Here is a 24,697-nt window from a genome sequence, read left to right on the forward strand (position 1 = left end):
AAGAGAGACAAGAAACAGGGTTTGTTTTATCTCTATTTAGTTGGTCACCACCAGGGCCCAATGAAAATGTCTCCTGTGTGCAGCTTTTGCTAGCCCAGTTAGCATCCAATACAATATTACAGTAAACATCTGTTTTTTTCCTCTTGATCTGCGTTGTAGATGACTGTTATTATGCCTAACTCGGGGCTTAAAACGGGTCTCCCACCTCTTTCACACAGCCGATAATATGAATGTAAGATTTCTGCAGCTGTCATAACTTTCCATACAGTCATAGAAAAGGAACGCTGAGTTTATGAGCTGGCATCAATTCTTTAGTTAGACTAAAGTCTTTAAAGGCAGTCATATCAGGTATACAGTATATCCATTCAGCTGTTCTGAAGTGTTAAGGCTATAAGCTAGAATACTAATATAAAAACAGTATTATTTCATTAAAAAAAAAAAAAAAAAGCAGACCTACACATGATACACCTTGTAGCAAAATACATTGAGAGAGAAGTCAGAGGAAGACTTTTGAAAAAGTCTTGCAGAAATGTTTTGAATTGAAAGTGTGAAGCTGTTAATGTGATACAGCTCATGATAAAAGGTGTTAGGTTTTCATTTTGAAATATTGTACCGGTATGCATTTTTGAGTCTCTGTTCTACAGACCCGTTCGTGTCAGCGATATGAACTTTGATTTGTAGTCAAATATCTGGATGAACATCACAACAGTGCCATCTAGTGGTTGGTTGGTTGGGGGGTGGGGAGGGGGGTTGTTGAGCATTTAGAATGCTAACTATTTAAAAATATGTTTTTGATAGTTTATTGTATTTCAGAAAAGATCATAGCGCAAAACGCACGACAATTGATATTTTCTTACCCCTGCTACAATTTATGGACACGTTGAAACATTGCATTCTTTATTCATCCCTGAATAATAAATTGTATGGATACATTGATCTTTTACTTCATAATAATAAAAACAAAGTGGTCAAACCTACGACACCAACAAACAGGTACATACATGCTTGTTTGACAGTCTTTCCTTCTGCCACCACAGTGATTTCCTTAGTTTTCAGTTTACAGTGATCCTTTGTCTCTGTATGTAAACACCTCGCCTCAGCATCTTACAGTCCGTTACATCACTGCTTGTTGCTTAATGAAAGTCGTGTGCTCGGGACAGGAAGGCATTCTGAAGCTCAACCTTGAATGACGAGACTCCTGTCTGCAGGAGAATATTAAAGTTAGAGCACAAAGTGTTATCTGTCCAAACTGAACTGTATCTTATCGTTTCTTCAAAAGGAGTGTTTGTTACAAATGTCTCCATCAGACGTACATTCTATTTTAGCATCAACTCAAGTGATATGTTTGCTCTTTAACATTATGTTTTCAGTGGTCTAAAAATGCCAGATCTTCATTAGTGCAAATATCTAAATGAGAGGAAATAATTGAGCAGCAAATAATCATCTTAAATTACTTCGATATGAAAGCCAAAAAACCCCAAAAAACATCCATCTCTACAGGCACTGGATTTGTTTTTTAATGAAAGAATTCAATCAGTAAAAGGAGGTTTGACAGAAAGACTTCACTTCAGTGGTTTTAGGGTTCGGACTTTAACACTGAACCTGCAAACATCCTACTTCATTTCCTGTAAATGGTTGTCATAGTGTGAAAATGATGAATGAACGGAGAAAAAGAGCAAAACAAAAAGAGGGCTTCAGACTGAGGACCAAAAGTCCAGAAACAGAGATACTTGTTATTACACCCTCCAAAAGTCCCTGGAAGATGAGGGCAAGGCAGCGCATGCTCGGTTCTCACTGTCTGGAGTGTGTGTGTGTGTGTTTGTGTGTGTGTGTGCAAATGTAAAGGTAGGCTTCTCCTAGAAACCGGTGGAGTGGACACTTGGTATGGGGTAGAACTTGGAGATGCGGCTCTGGGTGGAGGGGTTAAGGCACTCGGACTCTCCGCTCATCTTGAAGAACACTTCCTGTTCCTGCAGCTTCCTGGCAAACTCTTCCTCCAGAGCCTGAAGGATGCAAACAGACAGTTTAATTTCATAGGATCGTCTCTAAAACATTCGGGTACGTGTTTCAATCGAGTGAAGAAGATGCTTTTTAACATAGGTCCCTTTACATCTACTCTAAAAACAGACAAACACAGCAAGAAGAACGGTTCCCTCACAGCTCATCTTGACAGGAGACATGAATGTCCGTGCTAAGACATTTTTCAATGACTGTCAGGGTGAGTCTGTTTTTTTTTTCTCCGTGTGCGCTGCAGGCTGGTAGTTTTTAGTCTGGAGTAATGGATACCTTCTTCCTGGGTCGTAGTTTCTCTCTCCACTCCTTCAGCTCCAGGCTGTGCTCCTCGTCCAACTCCTTCAGCTTCTGGGTCTCATGTTCGATCAGCAGGTGGCACTTCTCGTTCTGAAAAACACAAAAAGGGTAAAGACAAGAACTTTTTTTTTTTTTCATGCTGGAGGAGAGATGCTTTTTTTTGTGCTAAATTGTGGGATCCTTTAAAGTAACATGAAACAATTATATTTCTCTCTACACTGTGACATGGAAACATGCTAGATTCAAAGTAACATTTCGTGTTTCATTTAAGAATCCAGGTGTGGTTTAAGGTTCTTGTTCAATCTCTACCTGTAGCTGCTGGAGCTCTCTGACGTTGGCGTCGCACTGCAGCTGCAGGTCTCTCATCTGGTTTTCATGTTTCTGATGCTGATGGAGCCTCTCGTTCTTCTGCCTCTTCTCTTCCTGTGCAGCGAACTGGACAACCAAGACATGATCAGACTTCACGCATCGTTTCTTAATTCAGACTAATGCGTTTGCTTTGGCTTTCCAACTCAGCTCGGGGTAATATTGACTTCTCTTCTCCATGAAGCTTTGTTACCTGTTTGACCTTCTCCCTCTCCTGCTCGACGCTGATGATCGCTCCGGTGATACGAAGGCTCTTCTTGAACATGGCCATGCGGGTCTTGGCCTCGCTGCGCTGGATCTTGGGCAGTCTGGTTCTCTCCTGCGTCTGCTTATTCTTCAGCTCCTCGATCAGACGCTGGTTGTAGCGTTGCATCTGCTCCATCTCCTGCAAGAGGAACACACACACACACACGAGATGTGACCTTCCACTGCGACTTTTACACTTTATTTTTTGGAAGCTGATTTCTTGAGACTAAACTGTGACAGGTTTAATGATAAAATAACATATTTCTTCATTCGTCTCCCAAGCGGAGAAATTTTGTGTTAGAGCAGCAGAGCAGGTTAGCAGAAGAAAATCACAAAAAGATTTTTTTTAAAAAAAAGATAAAAATATAAGTGTAGAAAAAATATGCATCAAAACAATATTTAAATAGCTAGTAAAATATGCATCAAAAAAGGCACAGTTGAAATGCCAGTAATAAAATATAGAAAAGGACAAAAAGAAGAAAAAGAAAAGGCTTTGGCTCTTATTGGGCACGAACCTTCTCGTGTCTCTTCAGCAGCTGGTGTCTCTGCATGAAGTACTGGTCTTTGAGCTGCTGTTTGAACAGCTGGTGTTTCTCCTGCAGATGGCGCTCTTCCAGCTCCCACATGGCAGCCTCCCGAGCTGTGAGCAGGGACACAAATGGAAATGAGACGAGGCTGAACGGCCACACAGCAGAAGCGTTTACAGGTTAATTCGAGGGGGAATTACGCCTCTTTTTAAAAGCTGCTCGACGAGATGTGAAGCAGCGGAGACAACGCGTAGAGTTAGCTGAACTTCCCTCATAAGACGCAGAATTTTTTTTCCAGATACTCGTGTCAACCGACATCAACTTTGCTAATGAGTTTTCCGCTTTTAAGCTTCCAACTATCTTACAATTTCTATTCCCCCGCTCAAAGCTCTTTAAAGGCTCCTAAAGCACCGTCCCAACCTCCCGTGACTTGGTACACTGAGCGTTTCTCAGAAGCGTTGTTTGTGTGGCTCCTGGCACATTAAGCAGAGGGGGGGATTAAGTACCAGCAGCGAGCGCTAACCGCTAACTGGCTGCTGCTCACTGCGATCATGCCAGAGAAGCTTTTGTTGGTGTTAAAAGGGATAAAGGGGAAGAATTTATTCTGCCTGAAAAGAGAGATTGTTCACTGCTGATCTGAGTGGCTAAATATAGGATGATTACTTTCAATGCTGTAACACGCTAAAGACGAGAGAACGCACACCTCCGACAGCACAGGGAAGTGAGTTTGACATCAGTGTGACATCATGATAAAAGGCCCAGTTCTTTTGTTTCCTTCTTAGAGGCTTTCAACAGAAGCCCCTTCTATCCCACGTTACATGAAAGCAACACGTGCGTATATAGGACGGACCTCGCAGGAGCTGCTGCTTGTGGTTCAGACAGTCTCTCTCGATGGTGGCCAGCTCGTGTTTGTGTTGCTGGATGATCTTCTTCAGAGCGCTGTCCAGGTCCTGCTGCTGCTTCTGGAGAAACTCCTGTTCCTGGATGAAGCATGACAAGAGATCGGAAATGTTCAAAAGTGATGAGAAAAGGGTCCAGGTGGAAGTCTGCTGATCGGTGCGGCTCCTGACCGACAGAAACATGTCCTCTACCTTTATCTGCCCTACAAAGCAAAAAGGCAGTAACTGCAATTTTGGTCAAAAATGAGTTCTTATCGTTTTCGTGACAGTCAATGCATCGTCTAAAATTTGTATCGTTTTGGAGATTTTTTTTTTTTTTTTTTAACAGTAACTGCAAAAAGCCCTATTGAAACAAAGCAAAAACACAGTGAAAGCCATTACTGTTTCATATTAGTTACTCATGCTTTGTATTACGAGCCTGCATCACAACCATGTTACTGCACAGTAACGTCACACAACTTTAAATGAGTCGCACAATGCTGTGGTCTATTCCAAATGAACTGTGCCCCCAAACACTTTTGAAGCAGCCATGTCAGCACCGAAACATATTCCAGGTGAAACACCGAGCTAAAATGGTCAAATGGCTTTGGGCTTAGTACATCCATGTTCAGGAAAACAAATGGTTCCCATCATTCTAAATGCATCATATCTAACACAAGCTGTGATGAAATGTTTTTTGAAGAATATGGAGTTGGAGCCTTTTCCCTTGGTATTTTGGCACATTTTTGGTAAGCAATACAAAGCAAGAACACAGTAACTGTAAAATATCAAATAAAATATGATGATTGATATGTACAAAGAATAAGCTCATATAAAAGTAACAAAACTGCCACATGTCCAATAATATACCTACAACTACTTAGGCTGGACGAGGTGATAACTTAAGAGTCCTTTTTCTTAGTTCTGCACTCTGCGTAGTTACTGCCTTTTTGCTTTGTAGGGCAGTTTATCTGCACGCCGTTTAGAAGAGCGATGAAGCAAACATCAAGGACTGGGAGATGGGCCGACTCATCACAGAGGAGCTCTCCGCTCTCTGCGTGTTTCTGAAAATGCTAAATCTTAGAATACACTTTCAAAGCTTTTGGCCTTCATTAGAGCCCATGAGATCCTCTGGAGCCAAAACAAACTCTGACACGGACACAAAATATGAACCTATTCACCCAAAGTGAAGATGTAGAAACTCTCCGCTGGGACCCCACTTTGAGAATCACTGGTTGAAAACGTGCAGAACTTGTGCAGCAGTAAATGTTGATCTCTTTGAGATTAATAGAGAGAATTGATGGAAGCGTATCACAGAACATGCAGCTTCCTCGCTCTTGCACTGGTGTGTGTGCAGCCAGTCGTGGTTTCACTGACACCCAGAAAACACTGACACCCTCCCCCCCTCCCCTGTGGATCACAGCACATTACCCTCCCACATGTTGCACTCAACATCGGGCACACGTTAACACGAGGTGGGCGGGTAGGTGGAAGGTTTGGAGGAAAGAGAAAAAAAATGTCCTAAAAACATGAGAAATAGCCTCATGAATAAACACGTTGAAGAACTTCCTGCGTGCTGCTCTCACACAGCGCAGTGTGGATCAAAGTTCTAAATAAACCCGTCATGACCTCCTCTGGTGGGGCCGCGATCGAATCCTCTTCAATATGTTTAATGGGAGCGTTTGTAACATGTTTATAATATAAACTCTCACTTCCTGTTTTGGCAAATATGGAAGCAGCCACGAGCAATGAAAAAATAAAGGGGACAAAAAGCTGTGGATAGATTAGCAGTGGTTGAGGGACGAAGTGAGAGGTGGCAGGCAGACTGATTAATCTTCTGTGCAGCTAAACGCTGCTTATGTAACTGCACTTATAAGGCCGAGTATGAAAACAAGCGACCATGAAGGCAGCGTTTACAGGCTGTCCCACAGGGAACAGGCGTACCTCTTTCTTGCGGTTCTTCAGCACGTTCTGGTACTTGGACAGTTCTTTGTCCTGCTCGGCTTTGATGCGCTTGGCCTCGTCTCTGAGCCGGTTGGTGTGCTCCTGCTCCAGCCTCTCGATGGTCTGTTTCTGCTGGCGCTCCAGGTTCTCCACCTCCTGATCGTACTGACGCTTCTTACTCTGATAGTCACGAGAAGACAGAGACGTGGAATAAGTTGATTAAGTTTTTGTTTTTTTTACAATTTGAAAAATATTGTAAAGGAACTTTTTGTATTTTGACGTAAAAAAAAAATAGTCAGGATTTGTAGACCAGAATCCCCCCCAAAAAACCTCCTTTAATAAAAAGGAAATCAAAAACTTTTGAGTTTTTCGCTCCTTATTATCTGTTTTACTCAGACGTGTTTTTTTTTTTTGGGGGGGGGGGGGAGCTTTCTGTATTTAGGCTCAGGTTATTAAATGGTTAAACAACAGTCTGCTTGTATGAAGTATGCAACGGTTCATTTTCATAGTTAGTCATAAAATGTGGAAAATGGTTAAAGCTGTCAAAAAACCCCCAAAAACATTGTACTGAACATTTTCTATTTCAGAAATATCTTTCAGCCCTCGCTAACAGGAAAAACAAAAACAGAGTATGCCATCTGAATGAAGGCCTCGGGCCAAAATTCTTCTGATTCTTCTATTAAACTCAGGGGCCGCAAGGGCCACAAATGGCCCCCAGGCCACACTTTGGACACCCCTGTTTTAGAGGGTGTAGGTGTGTACATAGAAAGCTGGATCGATAGATGGTAGATGTTTTGGGGGACTTTCAGGACATTTCTGGGCAGGAAGTGAAAGTGTTTCCCCTCGACCAATGACAGCAACGCGGGTAAGTTTGGTGGAAGACACTAGTCAGTGATTGGACGCCGTTCCAATTGACAAGTATTGCGTACGTAGCAGCAAAGTGAACTCCATCTCGTCCCAGAAATGTAACATATATGTTCAGAAGTTCTCTGTTTGTATGAAGAGTGCCTCAAACTTCCATTTCATTTGAACCAAAAAGAAGGTGATAAAAGAAACACTGATACTCAACTAAGCCTTTCAGATTTCTCCTTCTATTTTTAACCCTCATTTATTTCAACAGTCGAGTTATTATTATTCACTGGTCAGTCCTGAAGGCTGAATGTGCATTTGATTGAAAGGTTGTTGATGTTAAACTGGATCATTTATACAACACGACTCTGATGTCTGAGGAGTAAAACAGAGACAGTAAAGAACTGAAGAGATGGAGTTAAAACAACAACAAAAAAACCCAGATCCGTCTGGCTTTTTGCAAAACCTGCTCCACACACAAAAACACTTCCTGTTCAGTGAAAAGCCAGAAATGGGCAGAAACAGTTTTCAGTTTAAAGAGCCGGGTGTGTGCTTTTCTTTTCCTTCAATAGAACCTGGATCCACGCATGCAATGCACTCATGAACCGATCCAGCCATCAGACAGAGTACGTGCGAATACTAATGTCTGGAAGCTAAACTGAACATAAGATGGACAAGCGCCGCGAGCTCTGGAGTACAAAGTCTGTCATGTGGATACTTTCACTGAGCAGGTCATTGTTGGGTAAATCATTACACGGAAGACGGGCGTGTTGATTACATCGATAATGTCGGATGGATTAGAGCTGCTGCTCTTTTCTGCCTTCACACTCATTTGAATGTAGAGTGGATCACTACTGAGTCTCCCTACTTCGATACCACGTGAGAGGAAAGAGAGAGAGCGATCTCTGAGCAGACGTGTAGCATGCTGCCGGACGCGTATGAGCCTGAAGATGGCAGAAAATGTGAGAGCAGATTGAGCGTGAACATTTGGAGTGACTCACCGTGGTCTCCTGCTCAAAGCGCCTGTAGATCTGCTCCTTCTGTTGCTGCAGCTTGTTGCTGAGCTGCTGCTGGGCCCTCTGCTCCTCCTTCTGCAGGAGACGCAGCTCCCTCAGCTCCTGGCGCCTGGACCACAGGAAGAGAACGAAGCAAAAAAAAAAAGCAAGTCTTACTTAGCAGAAAGTGGTTCAAGGTGGCAAACGCAAGTTTAAACGAGGGAGAAAAAAAAAAAAAAAAAAAAGTTGAGCATTTCTAAAAATAATCTCTTCAGAGTCAGAGTGTGAGCAAAGGATCATGGGTAGCATTTACATGAGATTTGCATAAACTGATGCACATGGTGTATGCAAATAAGGGCTGAATACCTCAGGAATCTCATCTCCTCGTTCTTGGTGTCGTTGTCTGTGACGATCTTTGACGTCGTCACGCTCACTTCGACACCGTCCACCATGAATTTGCGAGTCTTCTTCAGCGTCTTCTTCTGGCGCCGGGTGTCCTAGTGAAAGGAGAAAAAGAGAGAGAGTGCTGCATTCCTGTATCTACGCAGGGTGTCACAGAGCGTCCGATCTTTGTGGACTGAGGGCTTTTTACCTGGATGGAAACAGATCCTGGTTCTTTTGTTTTGGACAGAAAGCTGGAGATGGACAGATTCAGGTCCACACTGCTGTTATCCGCAGCAGAGCCGCTGCCCGAGTCCGAGTCTCTCTCTTTGTCATCCTTAGCTTTGTCTGGGATCGTCTTCTCCGCCTCCTCGTCCTTTTTGGGGACAGCTTTATCGCGCCCCGGGAGAGTCAGTGACACGTTAAGATGCTTGTACGGCTCTTCCTCCTCATCTGCCGGTGTGCTCGGTTCCCCGCCGGCGTCGTTCTTCTCCTCCTCTCGAGGCTCAGTGGACTCTGTGCTGGTTTGTGGACCGGATGGAACCTCGGCGGTGTCAACTTCCTTTTCATCCTCAACAGTTATCTCCAGGTTTTGCATTTCCTCAGCGGGTATCCCTGTTTCGATCTCCGTGTCCGGGGAGGCATCGTCCATTTCTGCTTCTGGAAGCTTCTCCTCTGCTGGTTTCTGTTCCACCTCTTGGTCCGGGACTGGAGTGTGTTCCCCAGCAGCAGCAGGGGCAGGGGCGGCGGGCTCCTCCACACAGCTTGTGTCGAGCACATGGTTGGCCACGGGGAGCTGGGTAGGTGTGAGCCCTGGCAGACTTGGCTCAACCTTTTCAGGGACCGGTTCCAAAATGGAGGGCGAGAGCGGGACCTTTTCATCCTCTGAGCTAGCGACGCTGGCGTCAGAGGGGGCGCGCTTGTGACCCTGTCGGAGCGGTAAGAGGACAAGAGCAGAGTTAGAAATGTGGCTGAGCTGATTGAACGTCAGTCACTAAGTGTTTGGATAAAGCAGGGCTGCATCGAATGAGAATAATTAAAGTAATGGTGAATCTGATGATTATTTTCCATTTCAAATTTTTTTGTTGAAAAAAAAAGAAAAATAAATTATCGCCCAGATCCTTTGATAACACATTCAGTTAAATTATTTCATCAAACCAACGTTTTAAAGCCAAAAGAGATTTAAGTTCAAACATTCTGGACACTAAGTTGTCTCACTCGTTGGACGCCGGCTGAGGAACTATGAGAACGGTAAATAACGGCAGGAGTTCCAGTGAAGCCTAAACAATAATAAATGTAAAATGTGTCATTTCAAATAACAAGTTCAAACCTAAACTCACATTACTGGCGCTTGCAGACTTTGGTCTCGTGTGTGACATCATCATTTAGGGAAAAAAAACAAATCTTTCACTCTTTATGAAGAAGGTTTTCAGATTTCTATTAAAAAGGTCTCCAAACATTGACGTGTGCTGCGGTTCGCCTGTGAGACGTCAAATGACACTTCCTGGCTTGATGGTGTCCATTGATTGGCTTGTGAGCGTGGGCTGAACCTTACCTTTCACAATGCATTGTGGGATACAATGAGTGGGCTACACATACATAATGATCACGCTCACTCAGAATGACAGATTGACTGTACGGGGGGGAGGTGTGTGATGTCAGAGACACGGCGTACGTGATTATTTCCACATCACGTCGAAGTCAGCAAAGCAGGAAGTATTTCAAAGTGTTTCCTCGGTAACCGTGTACGCACCAGATGTGCCTCTGTCTCTTCCTCCTCTTCTTCCTCTTTGTGCTCCTCGATCTCCTCGGTAACCTCGGCCTTCGCCTCAGCTATGATCTCCCTCAGCGGCCTGCTGTCCGAAACCCGGGACACGAACGGATGCTGTGCAAAAGATGGATTATGACATAACCTGATTAGAAACCAGACTCGATAGCGTTCAGCACAAAGACCACAGCACATTCTGAGACAGAAACTGACCTCAGAGAAACCTTCTTTCACTCGTTTCTTAATAAAATAAACCAAAGTAAATATACAAACACAATGAATCCTTCTTTCACACTTCCTCCTCCCTGGAAGTTTAGTCCCACATACTTCCCCAGGAAACAAACAAACAAAGCGTGTAAATCCATCCTTGTATCAGTGAACTCGGATGTTATGAAAGATAACGCTTAAGGAAGTGCATCTCCATGTGCTGTAAAGCCCTCACCTTTTTAGGCTGAGAGATCTGCTGAACATATTCGATGGCTGGCCTGAGAAGGTGCAGCTTCTTCGATATCAAAACGCTCATCGGAGGCAGACCGCTACTCCGCATTTTCAAGCCCATCGAGTCTTCGTCTGGGTTGCACGATCCTTTAGCTGGAGCGTTGCATAGTTGTGCCTGTATCCGTCCGCCTGTGTGCCTGTGTGTGTGTGCGTGTGTGTGTGTTCTCACTGCCCGTCTGTAAGTAAGTGGCTCTGACCTGGTGAGCACTTTAAACCCGATGGAAAAAGAAAAGCCTGTACAGCTGACGTCAGCTGGAGCGAATAGGGATGAGCGTCAGTCTTGGCAGGAGGACACAGGGTGCAGTCCTGACAGCAGGCGGGGAAGCAGATGTCCACCAGGAGTGCTTACTCTCTGTATGGCAGGTGTTAACATTTCTTCCCCCCCGTGGCCAGCTTCAGTGCAGGGAGTACTCATAAACAGACGTGTTAAACTTTATCACGCATGCCATTTTCATTTTCTCCATTTGGTTTATTTCACCGTTTCAGTCCCTCTCTGCGCTTTATTTTCGCGCCCACTCACAAGCGCTGCTTCCTCTGCTCACCTTACTCCACGCCTCACACAGATGCACTTTGATTCTGTAACATTAGCGGAGCTGCAGGAGGCACGTCCAAGCGTTTAGCGATCAATAACACAAGGCGTGAGATAAGCATCATATTAACGCTTTAATGAGAGCTTATTAAAAGGTGTCTCTTCCTTTCTGTTACCCTGCGGGATGAGATTTTTAAAAGGACCCTTTAAAGCAAGAGCTGAAAATAATAACTCCAACAGAAATATGCTTCATGGGTCACCGAGCGTACTAATGTGCAGCTCAGGGGAGGATATCGCCCCCTGCTGTGCGGATATGATGGTTTCTGTATAAATCGTAAAGAGGTCGACTTCATTGTTCGAGCGCGGCTGTGTTCGCCTCTCTTACAGACTCGCTCGAGGACGCGAGTCGTTCGGCAGTCTCCAAGCGGACTCGGGCACAGTACGAGTGCAGCGAATCAACAAGACTGAACAAAAAGGAACTGGAGCAGGGGGTGAGGCGTACTCGAGCCGGGCCCAGGTCCCTGATGTGAAAGTTACCTGGAGTAGTTGTGACGCGCCCCATCGGTTGTCAACGTGCTTGTCAAGACACCGCCGTAAGAAATCACTGAATTCTGGAGACCTTAAGTGATGGAGAAAAAAAAAACAATCGAGTTAAATATTTAAAACATCAAAATGTACAAAATGTAGCACTCGTCAGCCAGGAAGCTGGCGGTAGCTTCTCCCTCGTCCCCGTCGATTCACTGAGGCACTCGCTCACCAGCGTGACGGCTGCATCAGGGTCGGAGGATCCGCTTTGGCTATTTTCAGCAAAACTCTCATGGGGTTCATCTCGTGATTGGGCGGCTCAATCTGCGCCAACTCAATCAAGGTGACCCCGAGGGACCAGATATCAGCCTTGTAGTCGTACGGACGGTCCTTTGACGTCTCGCACATCACCACCTCTGGAGCCATCCTGAAAGGGAGAGGGGGAAAGTGGAAAAAGGATTACATTATGTTCAAGAAAGATAAAAAGAAAAAGGCAAACTGTACGGCGAACTTAAAAAAAAAACAACAACAAAAAAAACCCAAAACATTTTCTTTAATAAATGGGACAAAAAATATTGAAAATTGATGAGGAAATCCAAGTCCGCTCACCAGTACGGTGTTCCGATGAAAGAGTCTCTCCTCTGTAGTGTTTTGGTGTTTTTTGCAGATACACCAAAGTCGGCTGGAAAATGTGACCGGAGAAAAAAACAACAAAAAAAGTTAGCCACAAAATTCACCACCGGCACCTTCTGTTGTCCAAACACACACACATGCACACACACACACACACACAAGAAAAAAAAAGTAAGAAGGCAGAGTTTAACCCAGCTCCTAACATTCTCTGTGACGGGAACATTAGAGCGCCTGTCGGTGGAGAAAAGTCATCGATGTTCTCATTCAGAATTGAAGTGTTGAAAAAAAGAGTCTGCTCAACACTCTCTGCGTTTGCACACTTTCCTCATCGTGTGTGAGTAACAGGTCATTGTTGGCCCCTCTTTGTGTGTCATCATGTCTTTAGACAGTGTTAGCAGTCTGATGCTACGTAGCTGCATCTGCTGTGAACAAAGCTCAGTGTACAAACTGAGGAGCGGGTCAAAACAATCTTTGTCCCCCCCCCCCCCCACACACACACACTGCAGTTTTTTAAAAATATACTTTAAACAAGTTCAAATGTTGCTTTAGCGGCCATGATGACGGGGGCAGCTGCGTGCTAATGTTTCTAAAACTGCACGTTAAGCTGCTGATCTACATCGTTCACAAACACTTCAGGAAGCACACAAGGTCTCAAAAAGGGACAAAAGACCAACACTCCTCCCGTGTCCTCGAACCCAAACACTGAGGCACTTAAGAACACTGCTGACCTTCTCTAACCATTCAGGGTGCTCTCACAGCAGGCCCAGTGCTCCTGTGCTGTGATGTCCTGTGCCCCACCCCGGCCTGCACTCGCACTACTCCACCATGAACCGGGCCTGAGCACGGTGACCTCTTGTCCAGAAGGTCGTGATAAAACACATGCATGGCTTAACGTGAACATGAAAAATGCTTTGTTTACTAAACAGAAGGAGATAAAAAAACAACAACAACAAAAAAGGTACCCACAAACAAAGAGAACATGAGAGCTACTTTACTGACTGTGTCATTTCATACAGAAAGAACACTCCAGGATTTCTTAAAAGCACAGAACAGAGCGCTCATACTTTTCAGATGAACTGAACTTTGAGGGGAAAACCTGCTTAGGCACGGTACCGACCGGTTCCTGTTATTCATGTCGCATCCTTCACGATTCATTTCGAACAGGACTCTCGACAAGGGGAAAACAAAAAGTTGTACATTAAATCTTTGACTTTAATATCTGCTGACTTTGAAACTTTTAAAGGAGATCCAGAGTCCTTCAACAGTGATGAGAGTGGCAGAACACGGTTTCAAAAAGACCTGGACTTTAACACAAAATTGCTACCTGCAACAAACATTCCTCCTCCTCTGAGTTCCAACTTGACGACAATGACTCTCTGGATCCTTTTTCTTTTTGGATACACCCTCAGAGATCAAAAGGCTAAAGTACAACCCTGCTGCTGTAAAACTATAAACGTGTATGCCAGTTCAGCTGCCATGTTTTCATTTTAGATCCAAACAGTAACTCAAATACTTCCAGCTCCCTGAGAGAGAGAATTCCCTCTCCGGCTCTCTTTTTCCCGCATAAAGACTTTGAATTCTGGGAAGAAATCCTCCATCACATGACTCTTCCATAGAGTCTGTGCAGACAAAGAGACACAGCTGTCTTTATTAAAGGGTTGTAGATCATTGTATTATTAATGCAGACTCATTCTCATGTTTTATTTGCTGATGAACAGGACACTAATGTGAAGCAGTTTAAAGAGTCCGGTCACTTTGTCAAAGCATCACAGAGGCACGACATTCTTCATCATGACTGACTTTTTTTTTTTTTTTTTTTTTTAAACATGCATGAAGTTTTATGTCATGAGAACAACCATGTGACTTCTCCTAACAAACTTTTTTTTTTCTTCTGGGCCTCTGAGCTGTCTGAAAGCTCATGACAGAGCTCAGATAAGTGCAGTGCTGGATCACTGTACAGATCCTTCTTGTGCCATTTCAGATCGTCCTATCACAAGGAAGGATTCGATCAAATCATCAGTTTGGCCAAAGACACAATCTGATGTCACACACTTGTTTGGTAACTTTGAAAATGACAGAGTCCGAAAAAAAAACCCCACGACCTGCAGGACAAAGCCGTCTTCTTTTTACTTTTAACTTTCTCCAACACACTGTTTGTCCCTGACCGCATGGATCCTCTTTTCATCCACTCGTCTGCTTTATCAGAACTCATTACAAAGAACCAACGTCGGAGTGCAGTCAAATAGATTCTGGTTGTTCCAGTTGACCTGAAGTCAAAACAACAACAACAACAACAACAACAACAAGCAGTTATTCATGCTTGAAATAGTTGTTTTCATGCTATAAGGACTCGATTACATGTCTATTAAAAGTACAGTAAACACGTACAGCATGTGTTTGGACATGATATGTCAACCACACAAGAAAAGTTTGTACTAGTTAGCTCTGGTTTCTTCTGAGGGGAGATTTCTGAAGCGTTGGGGAGGGAATGATTACAAAATCAAACGTCTCCTTCTCTCTTGCTGAAATCACATTTAGTGATAGCAGTTTGATGTTTAAAAATCAGCGTTTTCTCTGAGGTTCTTTGTGCCGGCCTGTGAGCCTTAGCTGCTCCGGAGATGACTTCAGTTTGTCTCAAAGCGTCCAGTGACTAAAATCTAAAATTTCAGGTTGAGGGTACGAGTTCAAATGTACAAGATCTAAAAAGTGGAATATGTGTCTCGCCCAAATAGAAACTGTTCAGATGGTGGAGAAGGTGGTTGAATAGTTTCTGATCCAGTGTATAAGACACTCTCAATACCTATTATTTCACTGAGAACAACTGGGCTGTCTTATACACCAGTATAAATCACCATCTCCACCTGCACATGATCTGACATGATCTAAACGTCCTCCCCAGCCGTCGTCTGTTGGAAGTTGTATCTGGACACACGACGACATGGAGCAGGCTGTCTGCACCACTTCTGTACAAGGTTGCCTTAACAAAGCTTGTGGAGCACACGGCGGAGGAGGGCAGCATGACATCACAACTTTCCCTGTAGGCTGAGAGCTCAAACACTGTGTAGTGAAGCCAGTAGGAGTGCAAACTTAAAACTCTCCTCAGCTGGACAGAAAGTGCATGTTGGGAACACAACAGAACAAAACACAGGCAGACAGTTTCAACCTTTTTGTGTTTCATAAACCGGTGCGACTTATACTCCAGATTTTACAGCAGACATTTTTTTAGGCATGTTTTAATGCCAAACCTTTGGAGCTACCCAGAATATAAAAAAAGAAAGAAAGAAAGAAAGGATGTCATTTGTGGCCTTGACAGCAGGATATGACTTTGCCCCTTACCCAGTTTGACGTCACCGTTCAGCGTGAGAAGGATGTTTCCAGCCTTCAGGTCTCTGTGGATGATGTTGTTATCGTGGAGGTAGACCAGGGCCTGCAGGGTCTGCCTGCACACCACCCTAATCTGAGGCTCCGTCAGGGGTCTCTCCAGTTCTGCAGGGGGGGGGGGGGGGCGAGGGTCACACAAACACATGCTTAGCATTCCTGAACCGGGAATTCACTCGTGTCATCCAATCACAGACGGCAAAGAGGGATCAGCAACACTCAGATGTATTGATGGATAAAGAGAGTCGTGTGTGTGTGTGTGTGTGTGTAGGGGGGTGGGGGGGTGAGGTACAAGCTGTATGCAAAGAGGAAACGCTGACTCACCTAGCATGACTGCATCCACAGCCCCTCCTGCACAGAACTCGATGAGGATCTGCAAAGCGGGGGGAAAAAGAAACAGAGTCAATGTTTGGTTTTTTTCAACATGGGCATTTGTTTATGGAAAACAGGGCGCACCGCACACACACAAACACAAACACACACACAGAGTATTTGGAACACGTCACCTGTTGTGTTACTTTCACTTTTCAGATCACCAGTCCATTTTTTGGCTCAAACTTTTTTCAAGCTATGGCACATAGCGATGGCACACATCGAATTCACAAACATTTCTCTCTATTTATTTTTGACTTTGAGGTTTTTTTCCCCTGTTGGATAATGCCTGAGAATATTTTCTTTTGCCTCTCATGTCCAGCCTCTCGTCTGTTTACTTAGCTGTGTGAATTGATCCTCCTTTAATTTCATTGACCAAAATTAAAAGTTAATTCCCCCCCAATGATAGCAGAGGAGGAGAAGAATATGACACACCTCCTATTATTATTATTATTATTATTACTGATCAAAGTAGCCTTGAGCTATGTTACAAAGCTCATTTCAAAGAGGTGAACAAAAGCTCTGAATGAACGCCGTCGCAGTCACATCTATTGTCAGAGCTTCTCAGATCCAGGCAGCGGTGTTTCCACACTCTGCTGGAACATTCATTGTACATGTACAAAACTCACATGCACTCAACATTATCATCTTCCCTGTTTACAAACTCAGCTCAGGCAATTTGAGAATGAACCTCCACCCAGCCCTGTGTGAATGAAACCCGCTGAGCCCCTGGAGGCACTTAGGAGCTTTGAGCACGGCTGTTGACGTAAGAGGATTGGCCCAGTTGGGGCCACATTGTGGAAAAGGTTTGACACAGCTGCTCGGGTAGCTAGCTGGCTATACTGCCAGAGGCCTTATTCTGTAAATAGGATTAAAGGTGAACGGGCACAGCACCTTCATGGGCATGATTATGGAAGTAAGTAAGGTAGAGCATCTGGAGCTAAAGGCCCTGACTCACCAAGCAGACGGAAACCCCCCCCCCCCCCCCCCCCAAAAAACCTAAAGGTGATAATAAAGGCTGCATGTGGCGTCGCCTCACGTCACCTTAGCAGAACACGCTCAAAGACTGCAGTCGAAAAGCAAGTTCTGCACATGTGTGAGGCGGCAGGTGTCTGTTGTTGGGATACGGTGTTATACGTAGCCTATAGTCGAGAATAATCTCTGATAAAAAGTTAAAAATGGCCGCGGCGTAGTCAGCCCTTGGTCTTTGTAAAGCAGAAGAAGAAAGCGACAGCGGCAGGCTCAAGGAGCTTTCTTCAATCTGTGTGGGAGAGCTGCAGATGAATGAAGCCTCCGAACAAACAGCCAATCAGAGAGACTCCCGCCACCGGCCGCCGACGTAGATTCGACTTGTCGATTCAACTTGTCGATTCGGCCAATCAAAGGCAGACGGGAGGCGAAGGGTAGCGACGGAGAGGAACGCGTTGCAAAAAAGGCCGCATGACTGCATTGTATTATCGTATGCTGGTTTCTCTGAGAAAATTGAAAAAAAAAACAAACAAACAAAAAAAAAAAACAGAATAAAGCTCATGAAAACAGGATCGGATGTTGACATAACCGGTGCATTAAAAATCAACAGAAGAAAGAGCTGTTTGTAAAATTATATATACAAAAAAAACGGAATAGAAGATAGTTTAAGGTTGGATTGCTTCTCTCCATCTTGATAATCCAGATTGGACAGTTAATGTGCTGCGTGTCATGCTGCATTTTGTCTCTAAAAATCTCCAAACGGCCGGTTTGAGCAGACTGAAAAGTGGAGCAGGCAGACGACGTGGGAGGACGGCCTTTTCTCTTCATTTGGGCGTCTGGAGAGAAAGTAGAGTTTGTAAAAAATATATATAAGTGTGATGAATGTACGTGATGCAGGTGTTGTGTGTCGATGAGATTCTGTATGAAAGAAATGTATCTGAAACAATCGTGGTTAGGATGTTGGAGATGATCGAGCAGCCCTGGTTGAATACTGGACAAACAGTAGAGCCCAAAACTAAACTTCACAGCCCGGCGTTTTGAGGAGCTGCCTGTTTGTCCCGTGTACTGATGCTGGATCGTCTGTTTCTTACATCACACTGCGTCAATAAGGATCAGTCAGTGCACTTCAGAGTGAAACAACGCTCTCCTTTCTACTTTAGAGGTGGAGCTCTGTCTGCATCCACATTTCAGCCTCAGTCAAACTGTGACTGTGTTCAATTTGGCAATTAATGGGCAGATCACATGCAGCTACCCTGAGGGTTGATCCGTACCGATCACACAACTTTGTTTTGTTGCCTTTATTGTGAACGAGCCCACTGTTAGCTGTGCTTTCATAATGTCGCCAATTTTTCAATATGCAGTATTGTTATTATCCCACCAAATGTTTTAAACAGTGTGAATGCTCCAGATGATATCTCCAAACTCCATGAAAAAAACATTCAACATGCTCATACGTACTTGTTTTAGAAAACCCTGAATCTAGGAATAAAAAAATAAATACAAAAAAATCAACTTCCCCTCTGTTCTTCTCCAGATCAGTAAATGACATAAGTCTGAAGTACACAACTGCAAGCTGTGCTGGATCTCACACATTATGGAACAGGAAGTAAAGCTGCAGTGTTGTAACCACTGAGACGCTGAATGTGCTTCACACGTTGACTCAAACGTTTGTCAGCGTCAGCCTGCATTTCAATCGATCAATGTGATATTTCACTTTTGAGATCACCCAACTATTTCCCAGAGTTCAATGGGGTTTCTATTATTCAGATTAGCTAATCGAGCCTGTTCGAGTTACAACAACAAAGCCCTTACACGACATACAGTTGGTCAAGTGTCAGTCTTGGCTCTTCGACAGCGGACCATTCTGGTGTTTCACTGGAGGCGTTGTGTTGTTGTAGCAGCCCGGCTCTTGCACAATGACCCTCACTGTGGCGTGTCACGGGCTGCGGCTTCTACTTCACATACACAGATTTAAGAGAAGGGCGGACCATCTATTTCTCATAGAAAGGAAGGATGTAGTACGTACGAGTGCGTCGGATCTCATCTACACGCGTAACAGCCCATCAAGGATGAAAACAGAAGCAACATAAAAAAGCTGTGGATGTGAAGTTCATCTAAACAATATCCCCCGAGAGGAGACGACGAAGTGAACGTCAGCTCTGCGGTGACGTTGACGCAGGCAGGAGGCCGACGCTGCAGTGTCTACTTTAAAAACAAAAGTTTAACAAGCACTGAATCTGAGGAAGAAGCACAAATTCGCCAACTCAACCAATTAAAAATTTCACTGAAATGTGCCTGTTGCCAAGCAACCCCAAGATTGTTTGTGTCCATTGTTACAACAATACTAGCTTGCACCACCTACACGGAAGTTCAAACTCAGCCGAGTTTGATGGCGAAAAAAAAAACGTTCATTTCCAACTGTGGTTGACAGCTGAGAGAGAATTTAAAGTGATGTTGAACTCAGCGCTCACTGAAAGCCTCCTGTCCAATCAGATCGCTGGATAAGGCAGCATAAAATATTAAAAAGGTCAATAGGTGACAGGATTGAGTAAACAACGACACAATTAGCTGCCTTCGGACTTTCCTGTCAATTGTGGGATAAAGTCTTTCATCTCGGGGAGGAGGTGTCTAAGAAACGCTCTCCGCTCTCTTCCTTTCGTTGCTGAATCTTCTGTGAGGAACTTCACTCTGCACAAACAGGTGGCGTGCGGGGGCACACGCCCAGATTCAAATCAACAGACAGCCTCCATCGAGCCCGAGCCATTGTTCAGAGGACAATGAAGAGGAAAAGGGCTGAGCGCTCCATGAAATGAAATGCTCAGGTAATCATAACGAGCTCATAACGAGGACCTGACAAGTCTTTAGAGAGGTTTGTGTCCGAGCCGCTGAGCGTGCACGACAGGGTTCCCCATCACCCGACTGTCAATCCTTCAGGGAAACATTAACACTTAAAAAGCTGGTGTGCCGCTGGAATAAAAAAAAAAACAGAAAAATGAGCTCATTAGAAGAAGACGGATAATAAAGTGGTATGATGATTAACAGCTCAGAAAGCTGCTGCTCGTGTGAACTTTGGCCCAAACCATTTGATAACAATAAAACAGAGGAGAAGAAGAGAAACGCTGGAACTGCAAAAACTTCTCACAGCCCGATGTGAGAGCCAAATCTGAGCCCTGAAAAACACAATCAAGACAAACAGAATAAAACGACTACGCACAATGACTCACTTTAACACACGTTTGATTCGTTTCCCGTTCGACAAGCCGACGTGCTGAATACTTGTGTTTGCTTCCTAATCCGTAACTTCAAGACATGCCTGATGTGTGTTACAGGATTTAGTTTGGTCAAAGCAAACTCCTGTTGCTGTGCATGTTTCCCTCTGACCTTCACGGAGCAGCTGACTGCTCCGGCCCTCCAGCACTCACCCAGAGTTTGCCCTCATAGTAGAAAGCGTCGAGCAGCTTGACGATGTTTGGGTGGTCGCAAGAGGCCAGGATGTCGATCTCCACCATGTAGTCCTCCAGCTCCTCCTCCGTCTTTGTGTCAATCACTTTGGCTGCAGCGAGGATCCCTGTCTGCTTGTTTTGAGCCTGCGGGATGACAAAAGTATTAGATCCTTGTCTGGGCAGAGGACGCACTTAAAAGTCTTTCTCGTCTTTTATGCTGAGCTTTAGAGAGGGGGGGGGGGGGCTTGCAGCTCATCCACTATCATGCCGTCTTAAAGACTTCGATAAAGTTGGACTTTAAATGGGCTTGACTCATGACCCGCAACAGTAACAATAAAAAAACAATAACAATCAAACAACCATTAGTAAAGCCTAAAACAAGCACATGAACAATGTGTGCTTTGCTGCAGGTCCGGAGAAGTCTGCAGAGCATCAGACATTTCTGCTTCAAGTGGAAATTCCTCCTGTTTGTTTTGGCTTCTCGGCAGGATGTGCTCAATGAAGTTGCTGCTGTGAAATGGGATGCAGCCACTTCCTGGTGACCTGCCTGTGTTACGGGTTGAGCCTGACACTACTTTTAGAAACGTACCTCATAAATACTGCTAGTATTTCAGTGTGCATGTGCGTGTGTGTGTGTGTGTGTGTGTGTGTGTGTGTGTGTGTGTGTGTGTGTGTGTGTGTGTGTGTGTGTGTGTGTGTGTGTGTGTGTGTGTGTGTGTGTGTGTGTGTGTGCGCGCGCGCGCGCGCGCGCGCGCGCGTGAACTGTCCTGATAATGCATCAGTGCTCTGAAATACATAGCTTATTTTACTTTACTGTTTCCAGCAGGACAAACATGAACTGCAGCTTCCATGGAAGATGATTCAGGATTTGTGTCGTCACTATGTATTTGACTTCTTCCTGAAGTTGTGCAGATATTATATTTTACGTTTACAATTTGTTGCCTCCGATAAAGTCAAACATCGATCAGGTATTTTTGTAAGTTAACCAGTCTCTGCCGCCACCAGATTCTACTCTTTCAACACAAAACAACTCTTCTTCCTGCTCAAAAAAACCGCAGCTTCCTCAGCAGTCAATGTGTTTGTACCCCCATGGATGTTAATGCGGCTGCATCAGCCATCTGGGAGCAGTGAAGAAACTCTGATTTCAGAGTATGAATTGTAGGTCGAAGCCAATCTGAATGAAACAGTTCAAGTTTAAAAAAAAAAAAAAGGTTTTCTTTTTGAGCAGCTGCTAGCATTAAATGAGCTTGTTTTTACAATCTACACTCAAGTTAAAGTTCGCTTTTGTTATTAGTTTGTCGTCGTTTGAAGGGTTTTCTAAAGGAGTCCAGGATGGCAGACTTCAAGGTCAACCAGGAAAAACTACAAAAAAAGTCATTTTTGAATTTCCTCAGTAGACAAAGGGTTAAAAAAACAAAACAAAAAAACAAACATCTTCTCCAAGCTCAAAAGTAATTCCATCAACTTATTTTATGAATCATGAAAGCCTCAAACATGTCTATGGTCTTCATTGTGTGTAAGTTTGCATTATTATACACAGCATCCTTTTCTTGCTATCTTCCCTGTACATTGTTTTGTTCGTTTCACAGACTAAGCATCACAACAGCTCCGCTGAGCTGTCTGTCTGTTTCATGTGAACCTTGCTCTCTGCCTGCGGGGGAAATTCATCGGCGACACATGATTACATCATAGTCTGTGAAGATGGAAGTATGACATCAAGGACGCCCAGCTCGGGATCTTGATTCAGTCCAACTGTTTCAAAGAGTCTTAAAATACTGTTTGACAACAAAGAAGAAAACAGAAGATGCACATTGCATTTGTTAGACGCAGACTTCCTGAAATCAGAGATGGTGGAGACCCTCCCTCTCCATCTAACTAACCATTCGTCCAACAAGTGAACTGATGCGTTTCTGATATGCATTAGGACCCAACCAAACAACACAGCACTATGAAAATGATGAGAGGGTTTGCTTTGACACGTGATCATCCCTCTGTAAATGTAGGATAAAGATACTCTGATGGTTTATTGGTACTTTTAAAAAAAAATTCACAAAAGTCAAGTTTGCTCCTGATGGGCAACTATAAAATGACATTTATGTTAGATGCATCAACTTTGGAGTTCAACCTAAATCTGTCTGCTGACGACACTAGTGTAAATGTTTCACAATAAGAAAAGGTGAGTGTGATTGTGACAGTTACGCATATAAACAATGTTATGTAGTTTGTCAGTGCATGTTGGATCATTCTTGAAACAATCACTATGTGACTATAAATGATTAAATACCCTCCAGTTAACTTATTGTTTGAGATGGCAGTCTGCTATGTTGTTGTAGGGGAAATGAACAATCTATTGTGAAGATATTTTTTTGCACTCATCTCAAAATGAACAATATCAGCTACCAAACAAATAACTGCTGAATTATCTGCAATAAAGACAAATACGTATGCTAGTGATGGAGCTTTAGAAAAGTAAGTCATCAGCTGTGCTAAAGGAGATCAGTGACATCATTATTCACTACTGATGACATTCACATCTGCCATTTGTACTTCAAGGAAGGGGTCAAGTAGTGTTAATGTTTACATTCTGTTTTTAATACATTTCATTTCCTTTGAAACGTCCACACTGATGGACTCTTTGAATTGAATGGGGTCAGACGAGCATGAAAGGGAGCTTGATCAGTCATAACATTTGACCTGATCAGCTCTGTCACAGGGCTGCTCCTTCTGTTTGGGGATGGTTGGTGGGTGGGACAAAGCAAAACCACACAGCTGTGGCCCTGCTCTCACGTTATATCGGTCTACAAAAAGAGGATTGTTTGCTAACAAAGGGTTCAGCTTCTGTCCCATTTCACCACAATAAACACGGGAGGGAAAGCTATCCTCTAAACAGGGAAAAAACCTACAGGAAACATGACCTACCTTGAACACTTTTCCAAAGGCTCCATCTCCCAGTTCACCGATGATGTCCCATATTTCCTCTGGATTTTCATCTCTGCGCACGTGCTCATACTGTTTCTTCTTCTTCTCGGCCCCCAATTTAAATATTTTACGGAAATTGAAAAATGACATACTGAATCCTGCTTCATCCAGTCATTAAGTTAAAATAGCAATTCAACTTCGAAAGAGCAGAGCAGTTTGGGTCTGAGTCTTTGGAGTAACATGTGTCTCATCAGTTATTAATATCTGCCTGCTCCACACGGTGCTGCTCTCATACTAGTTAGGATCACTACCTACCTAGCTTAGCCTTTGACACTGTTATAACAAAGTCCAGATTCTAGCACTTTCTCACATCACGGGTCGATGTGAACCCCGAAGAAAATAACTTAAGGTTAACCTGGAAGTGTTGCAGCGTTTGAGATCCGCATAACAATACTTTATTTGAACGCAAAGTAGTAGGTGAAGCTCGCCGTTGTGTCAACTCCTGGCGACCGACTTGGCCCGACAATCCTGAGAGTCTTCTTTAAAAACCGACGAGTCCTTCAAAGAAGTTATATTCCACTGAATTATTCATTAGTTTCCTTCAAGGTGTAAATAACAGTTTCAGTTTGTCCGGTCAGTAAGACTCGTTAAAAAGGTAAAAACAGTCATCTTTTCCTTGGTGTGGGACGGGTTTAGTAATCTAGCGGATTTAGTGTCGGTGCGCGTTCACGTGTTCCGCGCAGCTCGAGCTCGGTTCTTTTCTCTTCTCGCTCCTCGTGCTTGACCGTTTGGCGGGGGAAAATCAATCTTTTGCTGCCCTCGTCCGCGCAGGAGACAACGTGCAGTTTGACGCTGGCTTTGACTGTTCACGGTGATATTATTTAAAATCTTAAAGTCTGCTCTACACTTGCTGTTCTTTGCAATGTTAATCTCTCCAATGACCGGCGTCCCCCGAAAAAAATAAACAAAGCTGTCAGGATTCTTTGTGTCCTTACTGAAACTTCATGTCCCACAATCCTTTGCGAAACACAAAGAGATACCCAATACGCTTTACAGTTAATAAATAAATAAATAAATACAGTAATTCTAAGTTTAAAACGGTCCAGAAAATTAATATTATCTGCTATTTCAATAATGATAATGATAATAATAAAATATTGACATGCG

General features: G+C 43.9%; 2 protein-coding genes across 3 annotated transcripts in view; both read right to left on the minus strand.

Annotated features, from left to right (window-relative positions):
* The window catches only part of LOC306820094 (ras and Rab interactor 2-like), a 272,812-nt gene that overhangs the window by 149,681 nt on the left and 98,434 nt on the right, over positions 1-24,697 (minus strand). The gene's annotated exons all lie outside the window — the stretch shown is intronic.
* Positions 885-24,588, minus strand: LOC306820097 (STE20-like serine/threonine-protein kinase). The gene is made up of 18 exons (XM_079337776.1): positions 23,531-24,588; positions 20,591-20,755; positions 16,152-16,200; positions 15,786-15,935; positions 12,426-12,498; positions 12,049-12,243; positions 11,829-11,910; positions 10,250-10,381; positions 8,708-9,424; positions 8,482-8,612; positions 8,122-8,245; positions 6,272-6,451; positions 4,300-4,429; positions 3,438-3,562; positions 2,870-3,061; positions 2,620-2,745; positions 2,287-2,400; positions 885-2,003 (listed from the first exon to the last, which is right to left on the minus strand). Exons 1-18 carry the CDS (start codon positions 23,678-23,680, stop codon positions 1,857-1,859), a joined length of 2,982 nt encoding a protein of 993 aa, XP_079193902.1. The 5' UTR covers positions 23,681-24,588; the 3' UTR covers positions 885-1,856.

This window comes from Symphodus melops (genome assembly GCF_947650265.1).
Source record: "Symphodus melops genome assembly, chromosome: 2".
Lineage (NCBI taxonomy): Eukaryota > Metazoa > Chordata > Actinopteri > Labriformes > Labridae > Symphodus > Symphodus melops.

Bases quoted from the DNA above. Each gene is read 5' to 3' on its own strand.
- LOC306820097 (XM_079337776.1), bottom strand. From the start codon at position 23,680: ATGTCATTTTTCAATTTCCGTAAAATATTTAAATTGGGGGCCGAGAAG. The intron at 11,911-12,048 runs GTGAGCGAGTGC...CCATCACTTAAG, and splicing joins CTGATGCAGCCGTCACGCTG to GTCTCCAGAATTCAGTGATT. The intron at 10,382-11,828 runs GTAACTTTCACA...TCTTTTGCACAG, and splicing joins GCGCGTCACAACTACTCCAG to CATCCGTTCGTGTCCCGGGT.